Here is a 14,554-nt window from a genome sequence, read left to right on the forward strand (position 1 = left end):
TCATGAGAAGCGTGTGGGCCCAGCGTAGGTACCAGGGCCATTCTCCAGGGAGCTGTCACGAGGTGATTTGTGACATTTTAGGTAGCTCTCTTTACACGTGCTTAACAACGAAAGAAACACAGCTGGGACATTCGTCTGTGCTTCTTGAAAAAATAAAAATAAATTTCTTCATTTACGTACCAATCCACGGCTTAACTTAACTCTGACCTGATGCTCGTGTTAGAGTAGATCATCAAACTGCTGAAAACAGATCCCATGTCATCGTGCTTTTAAGGCTGGCTGACCCTCCCCTAACCTGTGAGCTGCCTCTGAATCTGTCCAGCAGCCCCGAGTGACCCACCTCAGGTCACTTTGCGTTAGGGACGGAGGCAGACCGTCCTCTGGCTGGTTCTCTGAGCAGCGTCTTCCTTCTGCACACCTCAGCCCGGTTGGGTCCCCGTGCCGCCCAGCCCGTCCACAGAGGTGTGCAGGAACGAGACGGCCAGGGCGGAGGCGCCTGCCTTTCACAGGCCACGCTCTCCCTCCAGGCCAGGCCTCCAAAACCCATGCAGGTTTCACTTGCAGCCAACCGCCCAGATGTGTTTTGTTTGCCAGAACAGATTTTTTTTTTTTATTGTGCTATATTTTTCATTTGAACGTGAATGTTTAGGAGGAAACGAAACGTTTCCATTGGGCACAGGTCCCACCGTCCCCTGCTTCTCACCCAGGCCCAAGTCACGCAGTTATATCATTTGTCAGCCCCACTGGGCACTGATCATCGTATCCTTGGAAAAGTAAGAGGTAGCTTCTTTAAGGCCAGCCATTCACTTCTCCCATGACCACAAAGAGGGGGCTTCTCAAAGCTGGCTTCATCCTGCCGCCCTGTCGTAGACACTGCTCTCTAGCTAGGCCGCAGTGTTATTTCTGGAGCCCCGTGCGTTACCTGGTGTCCCACCAGGGCAAGTAAATTCTCATCCTACAAACCCCAGGGTGTTGACACCTTCCCTCCAAAACAGGGAACCCACAGGACATTGCTTTTGGAGCGGATGCTTCCTCAGGCGGTGTGGTTTCCATGTTGGCAGTGATGCTAACAGTTGGCCCAGTGCTTGACAGCACAGGGCTGAAGGGCCCTTGGTCCCTACTGGCACTTAACTCCGCCAGTGCCACCCCCAAGTGGCACCACTGAGCATGCCCAGCCCGGCAGCCTCTGACCCTTCTCTGCCTCGTGCAGGTTGGAACATCCCGTATGAATTCAACGAGTCGGACCTGAGGATCAGCATGCGGCAGATCCAGATGTTTCTGAACGAGTACAAGGAGGTGCCGTTTGAGGCTCTGACCTACCTGACAGGTGTGTATGGGAGGGGCCGGTGCAGCCGGGGCCCTCCAGGATCTTGCCCGCCCTCCCTCGACTCCCCTGCTGCATCTCCAAGCGTGTATTTACTCCCCCATTCTTTCAACAATCATCGAGCTCTTACCAATGCTGGCCACCATGCTGGATGTTGTTTTAAAAAAAAAAACAGCAGCAAAATTAAGATATGGTTTCTATCTTCAAATGGTTCACAAGGAGAAAAATATTTTTTTTTAAAAAAAATGACAATGCAGTGATGAGTTCGACAAGAGAAACACTTGTAAAGTAGAAAGGCAGCCGATGATTAAATCTCAGGGATGGAGCAGGGGATAATCATGGAAAACCTGATGAAGGCAGGAAGATGGGTTTGGAGGGCTGAGTAGGAATTTTATAAATGTAAGAGACGGGAGGGGAGATGGGAGAGGGGGTGAAGGGGGCGGGGCCCTGAGGCAAAAACTCACTGTTTTGTGTTAAAGCAATCCAATCAGCAATCCAACCAGCAACCTTAGATAAGGAGGAAGCAGCCCTCAGGATAAACTAGAGAAGAGGTGCTAAGTGAATGGAGTGTCACTAGCAGAGGTCAAAATGCAGCCAGTGGGGACCCAGCAGCTTCAGGGCCCCCCCAAGCTCCTTCCTGAGTCCCTCCCCACCCCCCACCCCAAAGGCGCTTGTCTGGATTAGCTACCCATGCCTGTGGCAGGCACTTTATATCCATTGAAACACCCAAACCTGTAAAAAAAATTTTATAAGAATTTATTTGAGCCAAATAGAGGGTATACCTGGAATCAAGAACTCGACAGACTGAAACAAAGGCTTCTCAGAATAACAGTTTGCAGCGGAAGATGCCTTGAAAGTGGGAGGAAGCAGGGTGGGGATGGGATTATAGGGTAACAAGATTATTCTCTGTCTGTCTTTGTCTTTGTCTCTCTGTCTCTCTCTCTCCCTCGAGGGTGGTTATGGCTTATTGCAAAGGCGCGTTAACCTAGATGCACAGAAACCATGGATGGTGCTTGCAGAAGGCAAAGAGGTGCCTTTTACTACAGGAGCTACAGGCCTGGGGCGTGACCGCCCTCTGTGGCCTGCCCTGCGAGGAACTCATGATGTATCTCCCTGTGAGGTGGCTTTCCGTGGGACCCTTTTCATCTCCAGCGTGATCAGTGCGTGGTCTCACAGCCATCTGTGAGCTCCATGTTGTAGCCCCACTTTATGGCGGACGAGACTGAGGCTTAACAGCCGTGGTTCTTGACCGTCGTGGGTGGTTTTGCCTCCCAGGGAGGGGACATTGGCAAGGTCTGGAGACATTTTTAATTGTTGGGCTAAATGGGGGCGCTATTGGGTAGCTGCCAGGGATGGCGTGCACGGGACGACCCCCCGCAACACAGAACGCTGCAGACCGGTGTCAGCGGTGCCGAGGCCGAGAAATCCTGCTCTCGGGTGATTACGTTCGGCTATAGGTCTCGCGGACCTTCCCTCGGCACGATGTCCCCTAACATGAAACTCTGAGTGACACACGCGGCGTGTTGGTCTGTTGAAGGAGCGAGCCGTGTTCCCACTGTTACCAGGCAGAAGCACAGGTGCACAGTAGCCGGGGACAGTGCCGGCCACCACCGTTCAGACCCCGCTGCTCAGCCCGCGTGGGCTAGCTAGGCCGAGGTGACCAGCAGTCCCCAGACCTCGAGGGTGCGAGACATCAAAGATCCCTTCTTGCCCACTCTACGTGTCCAGCGTGGATCGGCCAAGGTCTGGAAGACGCCTGAATATTAATAGTTACCTTTGGTGGAATTGTTGGTGATTGTACTGCTTCTCTTTCAGTTTATCTCTATTTCCTAATTTCTAACGTGGTGAATGTGGATTGTTTTTGTAAAGACCGTAACACCAAAAAGGCCTGGTCCCATCCCAGGCCGCGTGTGGTTTCAGCCCCCCTGGATCCCAGCACAGCTCCTGGGCTCGAAGAATCAGTCCTGTCAGAGGTTAATAACCAAGTTCATTGTGACCGTCCCTGGGCTCAATGTCTTCCTCTTCCCATTGTCCCCAGGGGAGTGTAATTATGGAGGCAGAGTGACCGATGACAAAGACCGACGTCTCCTGCTGTCCCTTCTGTCCACGTTCTACTGTAAGGAAATCGAGCAGGACCATTACTATGTTGCTCCTGGAGACACTTACTACATCCCTCCCCACGGCTCCTATCAGGTGAGGGGCGGGGAGGAAGAGGCCCCTCTGTCCCCCAGGGTGTCTCAGCCGTCTCCCTGTGGCTAGAGGCTGCAGTGCAGCCAAAGAGGGCCCAGGGGTAGCCTTGAGCTTGCAGATTTGGGTCCATAAGCTATTTCCAATATTCCAGAAAGCCTACAGGAGAGACATCATTGCCGTATAAGGAATACTGGGTACTTGGTAGACAAGGTCTTCCAAAATCTGAGGTCCATCTGGGGGGTGGGGAAGGGCGTTAGAGTGAAGCCTTGTAGTGGACGGGCTGAGAAGTGCTACTTGAAATCAAAGGTTCAGAAGGTGGCAAAGGAAGGGACCAGAACACTGGATGGGGCGAGAGAGAGGAGAGGAGGAAACGAGAAATCAAGGGAGGATGGGAGGGGCTTCTTTTATTGCACCCCTTTTCTATGCCAAGGCCTTGCCCCTCATAACCTCGTCTGTCTCCCCATCGACAGATTAGGAAACGGGTTTCAGGCTCGAGGTTACACAGTCACTTTGTGTCGGGGCTGGATCCACATCCAGCTCTGTCTGACTCTAAAGCCAGAAAGCACAGAAGAGCTTGGGATGTGTTCACCCAGTGTGCACGTGTGCGCGCGTGTGTGCGTATGCGCGTGAGTGTGTATGAGAGCATGTGTATGTGTGTGTGTACGTATGTGTGCATGCATGTGTGCACGCATGTGGATATGAGTGTGAGTACATGTCTGTGTGTGTATCTGAGATCATGTGTGTATGCAAGTGTATATGTATGTGTGTGTGCATATCTGAGCATGTGTATGGATGTGTCTGTGTGAGTACGTGTGTCTGTACATGTGTGTGTGTTATGCACGTGTATGTGTGTGTGCACGTCTGCACGTGTGGATGTGAGTTCTGTGAGTACATGTGTTTGTGTCTGAGATTGTGTGTGTGACTGTGTGTATGCATGTGTGTGTTGTGCACATGTATGTGTATGTGTGTGTCTGCGCATGTGTGTGGATGTGTGTATGTGCATGTGTATCTGATATTGTGTGTGCACACATGTGTATGTTATGCACATGCATGTGCATGCGGGTGTGCAGTCTGCACACGCATGTGTATGTGTGTCTCTGTGTGTACATGTGTGTATGCATGTGTGCACATCTGCGCATATGTGTGGATGTGAGGGTATGTATGAATACGTGTGTCTCTGTGTCTATGTGTACGTGTGTGTTATGTTGTATGCATGCATGTGTGCACGCCTGCACATGTGTATGGATGTGTGTGAGCACATGTGTCTCTGTGTGTGCATATGTGTGTTATGTGTGTGCATGCATGCACATCTGTGCATGTGTGTGGATGTGAGGGTATGTGTGAGTACGTGTGTCTTTGTGTATATATTATGTGTGCATGCATGTGTGCACGTCTGCACATGTGTGGATGTGCGGGTACGTGTGAGTACATGTGTCTGTGCGTGAGTGTGTGTATGCGTGCGTATGTTACGCATGTGTATATGTGTGTGTCCCATGCTCCGATCCAGTATGATTCCTGCCCGGGCCGGGTCTGGCCAGACCCTGACTGACCGGTCGGGCCCCGAGTGACCCACGTGTGTCAGCTGAAGGCTTCCCTTCCAGTCCTACATCGAGTACCTCCGGAGCCTTCCCATCACGGCCCACCCAGAGGTGTTTGGCCTGCACGAGAATGCCGACATCACCAAGGACAACCAGGAGACCAACCAGCTGTTTCAGGGGGTGCTGCTGACCCTGCCCAGGCAGTCGGCGGGGAGTGGCAAATCCCCCCAGGTAACTGGGCGCGAATCCAGTTCACAGGCTGTTTTCTCTCTGGGGGGGTGGGGTGCACAGACGGCGGGTGACGGCTATGCAGGCGGGGAAGCGGAGGCAGGAGGGAGCGCAGCCCCCGGAGTGGGGGGCAGACCCACGGAGGGGGCACGGTGGCTCTGGTGCTCCTGCCGCGTGTCCTCAGACGCAGAGCTGGAGGGGCACCGGTGCTTCCAGGATGCCAGCTCCTCCTGTGTCCCCGGCAGGGCCCGTGGCTACGCCCACACTTCACCTCCACTCCACTCACGTGGTATTTAAAAACCAACTATGTTTGGGTTAAAATCATTTATTTCAAAAATTGCATATCGGTATCGTAAATTCCAAGCCCAGCGCCATTTCCAGAACGCCATGGCAGCTACAAAAAGAAGACAAGCCGGGCCGTCACTGGGTTCTTCCCAGACGATGCCACCGAGGCCTTGCTGGCTTCTTGCGAAAGCAGGTGTCCAGACTGTCGGTTAGCACTGACCTGAGACTTTCTCCTTGAAGGAGGTAGAAAGAAAAAGGTATCTGAAGCTTGCAAGGAGGGCGACTTTATGGCCGTATGGTTCAGCACTATTGGCTTCATGTCCTGGAAGCTCCTGGAACCCTTCTGGGTGCCTCTCGTGGTCAGTCCACGCTTCGTGAGGCACTGCCCCGTTCCCTCTGCTCAGTCCACAGACGAGGGCGACATGAGCCCTGCAAGGGGAAGTGACCCGCTTCACGATGTCCACAGACTCGGGGACAGAGGCAGGCCCCGAAGCCCCGGCTCCAGATCCCAGCACGCCCTCCTCCTCCCTCCCCCAGCTTCCCCGCCCCCGCTCGCTGGCCCCTCTCAGCTGTGGGTTTTGTGCATTCGGTTTCTTGATTTGGTTCTCAGTGCCAGAAGTAGTCATAGCTGTGAGGATAAACCAGCAGATTGGGGGGTCTCGACTTAGGGGTAGAAATCCCCCTCGCAGTGGGAAGTGCACGAGGAGTGTGTACCTCGCAGGGCGTAGGATGGCAGAGCCCACACCCAAGCCCTGCTCTTTCTGTTCCTCAGGGTCTGTCCCCTCCCCAGCTGGCTGGCCAAGCCCACTGCTCAATGATAAGGCATGGCCTCCTGCCTTCCCAGGTGTCCCTGTCACTGAGCAAGAGTCCCATCTCAAGCACCAGCTGGCCTGAGGCCACCTGGCTGGGGCGGAGCAAGAAGGCCCCGCCTGGCCCTCGGGCGCTTGCTCCAGGTTTTTACTTCTTCGGCCAAAGGGTGATGTCCCCCCACCCCACCCCCACCTGCCAAGGCTGGTGGGGGTTTGTTCCCTCCCCGCTTCCCCCTCCACCCCCTCCACCCGTCCCTTCTCCTGCGGGACTGGCTTCTGTAGGAGTGTTCCCGGGAAGGGCCCACGGACTGTGTTTAAAAAGACAAATGCAGACGGCTTCAGGTTTACCCAGACAGAACCGCAGGCCACGGGCTTGTTTCTCATTCACGTCTCTCCTGCATTTAAGGAGGTGATTGAGGAGCTGGCCCACGACATCCTCTCCAAACTTCCCGACGACTTTGACCTGGAGAGGGTCATGAAGTTGTACCCAGTGGTCTATGAAGAATCCATGAACACCGTCCTGAGGCAGGAGCTCATCAGATTCAACAGGTGGGCCGGATGGGCTCTACTTAAACCCTGGGAATTGGGGTGCGAGGGCCAGGGTCTAACAGGGTAACTGGGAGGAAAGGGTTTGCCCCGCCCACAGGGAGGGCTGCAAATCAGGCCATCCCAACACACGCCAGCCCAGGGTTAAATCATTCCTCTGCCATTCAGTCATGTGACATCTGCAGAGTCAAGTTAAAACCACTGCCACGTATAGGCTGATAGTAACCATCAGCATCAGCGCCAGGCCGGTTGAGCCCTCGGAGCGTGGGTTTGCCTCCAGCCACACGACAGTCTTCTGAAATGTGCACAGTTAGTAAACCCTCCACCACTATTTTACGAATGAGGAAACAGAGACCCGGAAGGGTTAAGTGCAAGGTCCCATGGGCATTCAGTGGCAGAACTGAGTGTGCCCCCAGGCTGTCTGGTTCCAGAGCCCAGGCACTTAGCCAGTATGTGAAATCGGGGTAAATGGAGCAAGGCGAGGGGAGAAGGCCAGCCACCCCCTGCCTCGCCCCCGGCCGGCCACGGGCTCCCGCCCCGCTTCCGCAGTTACCGTGGCGTAGAGCCTCGTGAGATCATCTTAATTCACTTACAAATGGTCGAAGCTGAAGGGCTCCCAGAGGCGCCATGGGCCGGAGGAGGAAGCTCATGGCTTGTGCCTCTAAGTACAGGTTCTCACTGCTCCAGACGCTCCCCGTGCGGCTGCCGCCATTTGCCTCGTTACTTGTCGCTCAGTTTTATGGACAGCTCTGACTTCAAAGGACTAGGGGACTGGAAGGATGTCCTCTAAGGACTTCTTGGCTTTCTCGGCCTCAGGGTTCCTCTCTAGAGTTCTTTGGCAGGGCGGGATGTAGTTCTCAGTCACCCGGACACCGGGCATAAAGGCTTCCGTTCCTTGCTGAGGTCACTGGAGCTCTTCCTTGGTGGCTGCGGGGGCCTGCACTGGACTTTGCCACCGGCCCTTGTAACACAAGCGAGCAGGGTGACAGCAGTCTCGTTTTCCAATGAAGGTCAGGTTTAATCACATCAGACAACATCTTAACGTTCCTCCCGCTCCCCGTTTCGGCCTCTGTACCCAGTGTCGTGAGAAGCCCCGAAAAGCCTAGGTGACGGTTCAGCCTCCGATTCAGGGGAGCCATTATTGTGTCTCCTGGGGCAAATGCTCCTTCCTTGGGTACTAAAATCCTGGAAGCTAGCGGAGCTCCTAGTAGCTAGAGAAGGAAAACTTTTGCACGCAGGTCTTCAGGGATTGGGGTTAGAGGTGTGTGGTATAACCCCTCGGATGGCAACTTTGCCCTCGATGCCTCCGCTAGCACGTGCACCAGGTGGCTCAACCTGAAATGGCTCAACGTGGCTCAACCTGAAATCCCTTAATGTGAACATTTAGTGCTTGTGCGTCCGGAAGCTCTTTCTGGCATTTGATCATTCTTGTGTCCATTTGGCTGGGATTTCACAAGCCTTTGGAGGGGACGAGGCCTCTCTCCCGGCCGATTCTTTGTCATGCTCAGGTGCCTTCCCTCTGGGCGTGGCTGGGCCTCGTCACCCAGAAGCCAGATAGGAGGGCGGGCGACCTCGGCACCTCCCCAGCTGCCTTCTCTCAGGGGTGCACCTCGTCGTCTATACAAAGAACAACTTTGGCAGGATAGATCAAAACCCTGAAAATTGCATTACCCTTTGACCTAAAAATTCTGCTTTTAGTAAGAAGATATTTATACATGGCCACAAGATCGCTACAAATGGGTGCTCCTTGCGATGTTGTTTACAGTGGCAATAGTCTAGAAGAAGTCAGTTTCAGCAAAGGGAGAACAGAATCGTTAAATAAGACGCGACACCTTGCAGTCATTAAAAAGCCATTAAAGAGACGATGCAAGGCTCTTGAGTTGGGAAGAAGATCCCTATGAACTGAGTGAAAAACAGATCACAAAAAAATTCATTACATAGCATGATCCCATTAAAAAATAATTTGTGTTTACATACAGAAAAATCTGGAAAGCTATATGTTCATCTTTTAGGGGGAAGAGGATGGGTGATTTAATTTTTTCTCATCTCGGTGAGTTTTCTCCCACGCATGTACACGTTGACTGTCCGACCTCTTCGAGGCAGGAACCGTGGAAGGGGACCTGGGGACAGTGTGCCTGAGGCCCTGACGAGCGGAGCTGAGCTGGCTCCTTTGTCCCCACAGGCTGACCAAAGTGGTTCGTAAAAGCCTCGTCAGCCTTGGCCGAGCCATTAAGGGGCAAGTCCTGATGTCCTCGGAGCTGGAGGACGTCTTCGACAGCGTGCTCGTGGGTAAAGTGCCAGCCATGTGGATGGCCAAGTCCTACCCGTCACTGAAGGCCCTGGGGGGCTATGTGGCCGACCTGCTGGCCCGCCTGGCCTTCTTCCAGGTACCGGGGGTCAGGGTGACCGGGCACCTGGCTCATGTAGGTGAACAGTACATTCTGAGACGACAGATGAAAGGTGGGGGCGGGGGTGGGGCGCGGTGTGCAGAGAAGGACATCCTCCAGCTCGACCCATGCAGCACGCTGGGCCGAGCTCCTACGGGAACAGGCTTCCCAGAGTTGCGGGCAGGAAGGGAGACTTTTCAAAATTCTTGGAAAGCTTAGAGCCTACGGGGAAAGGGGTAGGCACTGTCGCAAACGTCGCTCATGCGCCAGATTTGCTAGAAGAAGATGTATTTGGTTTTGTAACCCAGTAATTTGAAAATTTTTTGAGGTAGCATGTAAATATTGGGTTATTACACCTAAAAATCAAGAAAGTTTTGATTTCTTGCAAAAAAAAGGGAAGGCGCGAAACAATGGACGTGCCTTCCTGTTTGGCAGCCATCGCCGGAGAAGGTGGCTAGCGCTCGGTGGACATGGGGCCCCTGTCCCCCACTGCTCTGTGTGTCCCTGGCCCCCGTTTGCCCCTGGGCTGTTCCCAAAGCAGAAACAAACCTTTGTACCTTCATTTCAAAAGTGGGAAAATGTAAATTACAATGAGAGGGCTGCCTGCGCCAAGGAAAATCAGAAAAAAGTGAATTTCTTAGTGGGGACTCATTTCTGTTGCCTGCCTTCGAACGACCTCCGACGTCGCGCTGACTCGGGGTCTGTTCCTCTGCGGCTCTGCAGGACTGGATTGACGGCGGGCCTCCTGTGGTCTTCTGGATATCTGGCTTCTACTTCACACAGTCCTTTCTGACGGGCGTCTCTCAGAATTACGCCCGGAGACACACCATCCCCATCGACCACATCGGGTTCGAGTTTGAGGTAGGCGTACTTTGGGTCGGGCCTGCTCCAGGGGTCGGCCAGAGAAAGCCAGTATTGGCCATGTCCTTATTGGTTCTAACATTTGCGTGTGCGAAGGCCCGGTTGCCTCTGAGATGCTCTGAATGACGCCTTAGCATGACCTAACGGGGCTCCGGAAGGTATTCCCGACAGACTCGGAGTCCCCCAAGGCTTTGTCTCCGTGTATGTAAAACGGAATCTTTACAGAGGAAAGCTCTGCGCTCGTCCTGCCAAGAGAAATGAAAACACCCCCTATGCCACGTGTTCAGCGTGGCGCACTCCTCACCGGGGAGGGTGTCGTTGGCCGTGGGTAGTCGTGTGCTTGGCGTAGGTTAAAGGACATACCCGGGGCCAAGCATCGCCCTGTCCATACTACAGGTGGGCTGTTACGTAGAGCACTGTGGGAAGACCCTCTGAGAGCATCCGGTTCAGAGGTCATGGACTGGTGGCCCCAGGTCTCAGTTTGTGAATAAACTTAACTCGATGGGCCTGTGAGGACAATGTTAAGCCACAATTAATGCCATAAGAAAACAGAATGACCGGTGCAAACATTGGAAAAAAAAATAAAATCTTCTTTTTTTGATGTAGGAATGATTATGTATCTAGAAATCCTAAGAGACTCTGAAAACATATCTTTCAGAATTAATAGGAGAATGCGTGACGTGACTGGATAGTGGTTAACGATACAGAAATCAATACCCTTTTGCTATTCTAGAAATAAGTACTTAGAAGTAGAAATGTTCACAAAAACAGAAAGACTAGAATTCGAACGATTTCAAGTGGAGCTTGTGCTCTCTGGTTCGCCGTCGTTCCCCCCACCCCGAGACCACTTTCTGCACTTAGAGGAATGGAGGGTACCACCTCTGACTCTGAACCGCGGTGTGCCGGTGCCAGCTCTCACCAACTCACCAGAGCCAGCCGGAGCGTGTCGTTAAGAGCTGATGACCTGACGTTGACCATGGTGGGGTCTTTACACCACAGAAATGGACCAAAATGGCAAACCAAGGCTTTATTTTTCCCCCCAAGAACGGTTTTGCCAGCATGCACGTGACTCTAACCCCACACTGTATCGAGGGATGGTCGCTTAGTTACAGTTAACATGGTAGTCTCTGCTTCTGTGAGTAAGGGCAGCGTGCTGACTAGAAGTCACACCTGGCCCCTGTGTGGGAGGCAGGAACATCGTCACCGAAGCCCCCGTCTACTGGGAGGTGCGTCCTGGGCGAGGCAGGCACTGCAGCCAGGTGGCACTTTTCCAGCCTCTTAATGGTGCCCCAGTGAGGAAAACGGCAGGTTATGGCGCTCACAGCTTCCTCTCTTCCAGGTAACCACACGGGAGACGGTCATGGAGAGCAGCCCAGAAGACGGCGCCTACATAAAGGGACTCTTCTTAGAAGGTGCCCGTTGGGACAGGAAAACGATGCAGATTGGGGAGTCTCTCCCCAAAATCCTCTATGACCCGTTGCCCATCATTTGGCTGAAACCTGGGGAAAGTGCACTGTTTCAGCATCGAGACGTTTACGTGTGTCCGGTCTATAAAACCAGTGCCCGCAGAGGCACCCTGTCCACCACGGGCCACTCCACCAACTACGTCCTCTCCATCGAACTGCCGACAGAGAGGCCCCAGAAGCACTGGATAAACCGAGGGGTGGCCTCTCTGTGCCAGCTGGATAACTGACGGCGACAGTCTCTGCACGGAAAATAAAAGGCCTTCCGTTGTCAACTACAATCTAGCTTTCTTTTCTTGAGTCACATGACGTGCTGATGGTGATGATGATGAGTCACATTAACTGAGCACTTGCTGTGAGCCGGGTATTTCAGAGCAGGCTGTAAGGCGGGTCACTGTTATGATCCTGTTTTACAGCTACGGAAGCCATGACACGGAGAAGGTAAGCGATATCGCCCAGCTCAGATCTCTGCTAACATAGTGGCGCCTGGATGGGACATAGGCAGTGGCTCTGCAGCCTGGCCCGTCAGCCGTGCGGCCAAGCTCCCCTGCAGTTGTTGTTATTTTCCTCATTATTTCGCTCTGTCATTGAGTTTGGCTTTCACATGGGCCTACGCCAGGGCTTCTCAGAGGCTGAGAGAGGCTTGGGCCACTTTTATTGTTTTGAGGCTCTTCATATATTTTAAATGCACTTCTCGCAGCCATCGTATGTGGTGGGCATTATCGCTGTCTCCGTTTTGGAGATGCAGGAATGGAGGTTTAGAAGAGTGACCGGCCCCAAGTGGTGGACTGGCCAGTGGCAGCGCTGGGACCGTACCCGTGGGCCGAAATTTCTGGAAGGAAGGAGATGCGCGTGAACCCATAACTGTTGCGTGCCTACTGTGTGCCACGCCTCATGCCCAGCCCATCGGACGTCTTCCTTGTTCCTATGTTGGGCACAATGTCTCTCCCTCTGGTGGTTCGGGGAGACTGAGTCACTCGCCCGAGCCAGGGTGGGAGCCGAGGTCTGCCTGGCTCTAGCACCCGGCGTGTTTTTCTTGGCCACGTGCCGCCTTCCTGCCGTGGACTTGGCAGTGTTGCGAGGATGTAGAGTCTCAGAAGAGATTAGCTTCAACCACGTCCAAGAAATTTCTGGAGAATCACTGTGTCCTCCCTAGGCCAGCTGGAAGAGAGTCCCGAGGGAGATAAAAATCAAATTCCTGCTTTGTTACTTCTCTGCTGACTCGCTCGTGGAGCTCTTTGGCTCAAGTGGTCCCTTTCAGGACATTCCATCGGTCAGTGCAGAGTTGAGCCAAGATGTAAGGCCGTCCAGGAGTCTCGATGTGTCTGGCCTGACTTGGGAGTCTTCGATTACTTCTGAATGCAGAAAGCATCTGAGAGTCAAATAAAAACACACTCCGAAACCTTATTTCGTCATGAGAGCATGGAGCCCCAGCGAATTCTGATCAAGGACTCTGAATTATGAGGTGAGCAAATCATCTCTGGGCCCCCAGAAATGAAGTGCCAAAGGGGGTCCCCCGAATCTTGCCAGAGGCGATGAAGAGACAGACAGGAGGAGCCAGTCTCCTTCAGCCCAAAGCAGGTAGGTTAATAGCTATTTTTTTTTTCCAGAAACACAATTTTTCCACAGAGGAAAGAAAACCAGGAAAGATAGATTCCTGGAACCGCCTTATCGTTCCAAACAAGATTGTTAGTCATGTGAGATGGGCAGGTGGTCAGGATCCCAGACTCCTGCATCCTGGACGGGTCAGATAAGCCTCACCGCACGCGGCAAGGCACTGAGAGGGTTGTTAAGAGAACAATTGAATTTTAATTACAGTCATACAGCTCCCGCTTCAGCGGAGAAAAGCTGAGGGCGGCAGGGAGTGGCTGTTCTCATTCCTTAGGGGTCAAGGGACAGAATGTTTCTGTACAATGGATTAAATTCTTGTAATTTAAAAAATTTCCTCCACTTTGAAAAGATTTGCCATGAGTTTGAGGTCATTTTCTGTCGGGACCAATGTGGTATATTCATTAACACTAATTAATGACCACATTAGGAAAGAGCAGTGTGTTCTTCAGAGGTCCTGGCCAGTTAGAGGCTGGAGTCTGGGGCAGAGGTGACCCAAGATCAGCTCGGTGAGAAGCCATAGGCCCTGTGTATAAATAGCTCTGCAGATGACATCAGACAAACCTTGTCACCAAGTTAGTCCTTGCTCTTTAAAAATCTAACCCGTTTTCAGTCCTCGCTCAGTGTTGGAAGAAAGTTTCATTGAAAGAGAGGATTCAGGGAAGACAGGTTCTGCCTTTAAAAGACCAAAGATGGAGATTTTATAGTCTCGGAGAGAAAATGAAAAAAAAAAAAAGCTATTATAAACAAACAAAGGTTACATGGAAGGTTTGGAAGTAAATTAACAATTATGTTGCTATGTAACAGCATGCATCCTTACAAAGGAGGGTAGGCATATAAAATTCACATTTTGGTAACACTCCTGGCACATGGAAGATGCTCAGAGACTAACTAGCCTGGCGGTTAGTTAGAAAGGTGGTTCCTACACGCCACAGAATAAGACAGAAGTTGCCGTCACAGTCACCTCGGCAGGGACCCACCTGGTCCAGCCCAGCCGGTTCTAACTCCAAAGCAAGAACAGAGCAGTTTCGTAGGCTGACCGCTGGCTGAAGCAGTCGGCTTCAGTCCACAGGCTCTGCACGCCGGGAGAGGTCCTCGCATCAGAACCACTTCCGGACAGGGAGATTTGGCATGGGCAGGGGGCACGCCACCACCGTGAGGCTGTGCGGAGCAGCGGTGCACGGTGTGGCCGACACACTAGCCAGCACGCTGACTCGCCTCCGCCCCCCTCAGCAAAGGCCTGTCGCCGCAGTTGTGTTAAATGCATATTCTGTTCTTCCACTGATACCGTAGAGTTTAAAGCTCTGTTCTGCAT

At 52.8% G+C, this 14,554-nt stretch overlaps 1 protein-coding gene across 1 annotated transcript in view; it reads left to right on the plus strand.

Moving 5' to 3' along the window:
- Nucleotides 1–11,976, plus strand: part of DNAH3 (dynein axonemal heavy chain 3) — a 141,587-nt gene extending 129,611 nt beyond the window's left edge. Inside the window, 7 exon segments of the mRNA XM_025047287.1 lie at nt 1,211–1,327; nt 3,363–3,517; nt 5,116–5,283; nt 6,781–6,923; nt 9,103–9,307; nt 10,031–10,168; nt 11,508–11,976. Coding sequence (XP_024903055.1) covers nt 1,211–1,327; nt 3,363–3,517; nt 5,116–5,283; nt 6,781–6,923; nt 9,103–9,307; nt 10,031–10,168; nt 11,508–11,861 — 1,280 coding nt within the window. The 3' untranslated portion in view covers nt 11,862–11,976.
- The last annotated feature ends 2,578 nt before the right edge of the window (nt 11,977–14,554 follow it).

This window comes from Pteropus alecto, unplaced genomic scaffold, assembly GCF_000325575.1.
Source record: "Pteropus alecto unplaced genomic scaffold, ASM32557v1 scaffold15, whole genome shotgun sequence".
NCBI lineage: Eukaryota > Metazoa > Chordata > Mammalia > Chiroptera > Pteropodidae > Pteropus > Pteropus alecto.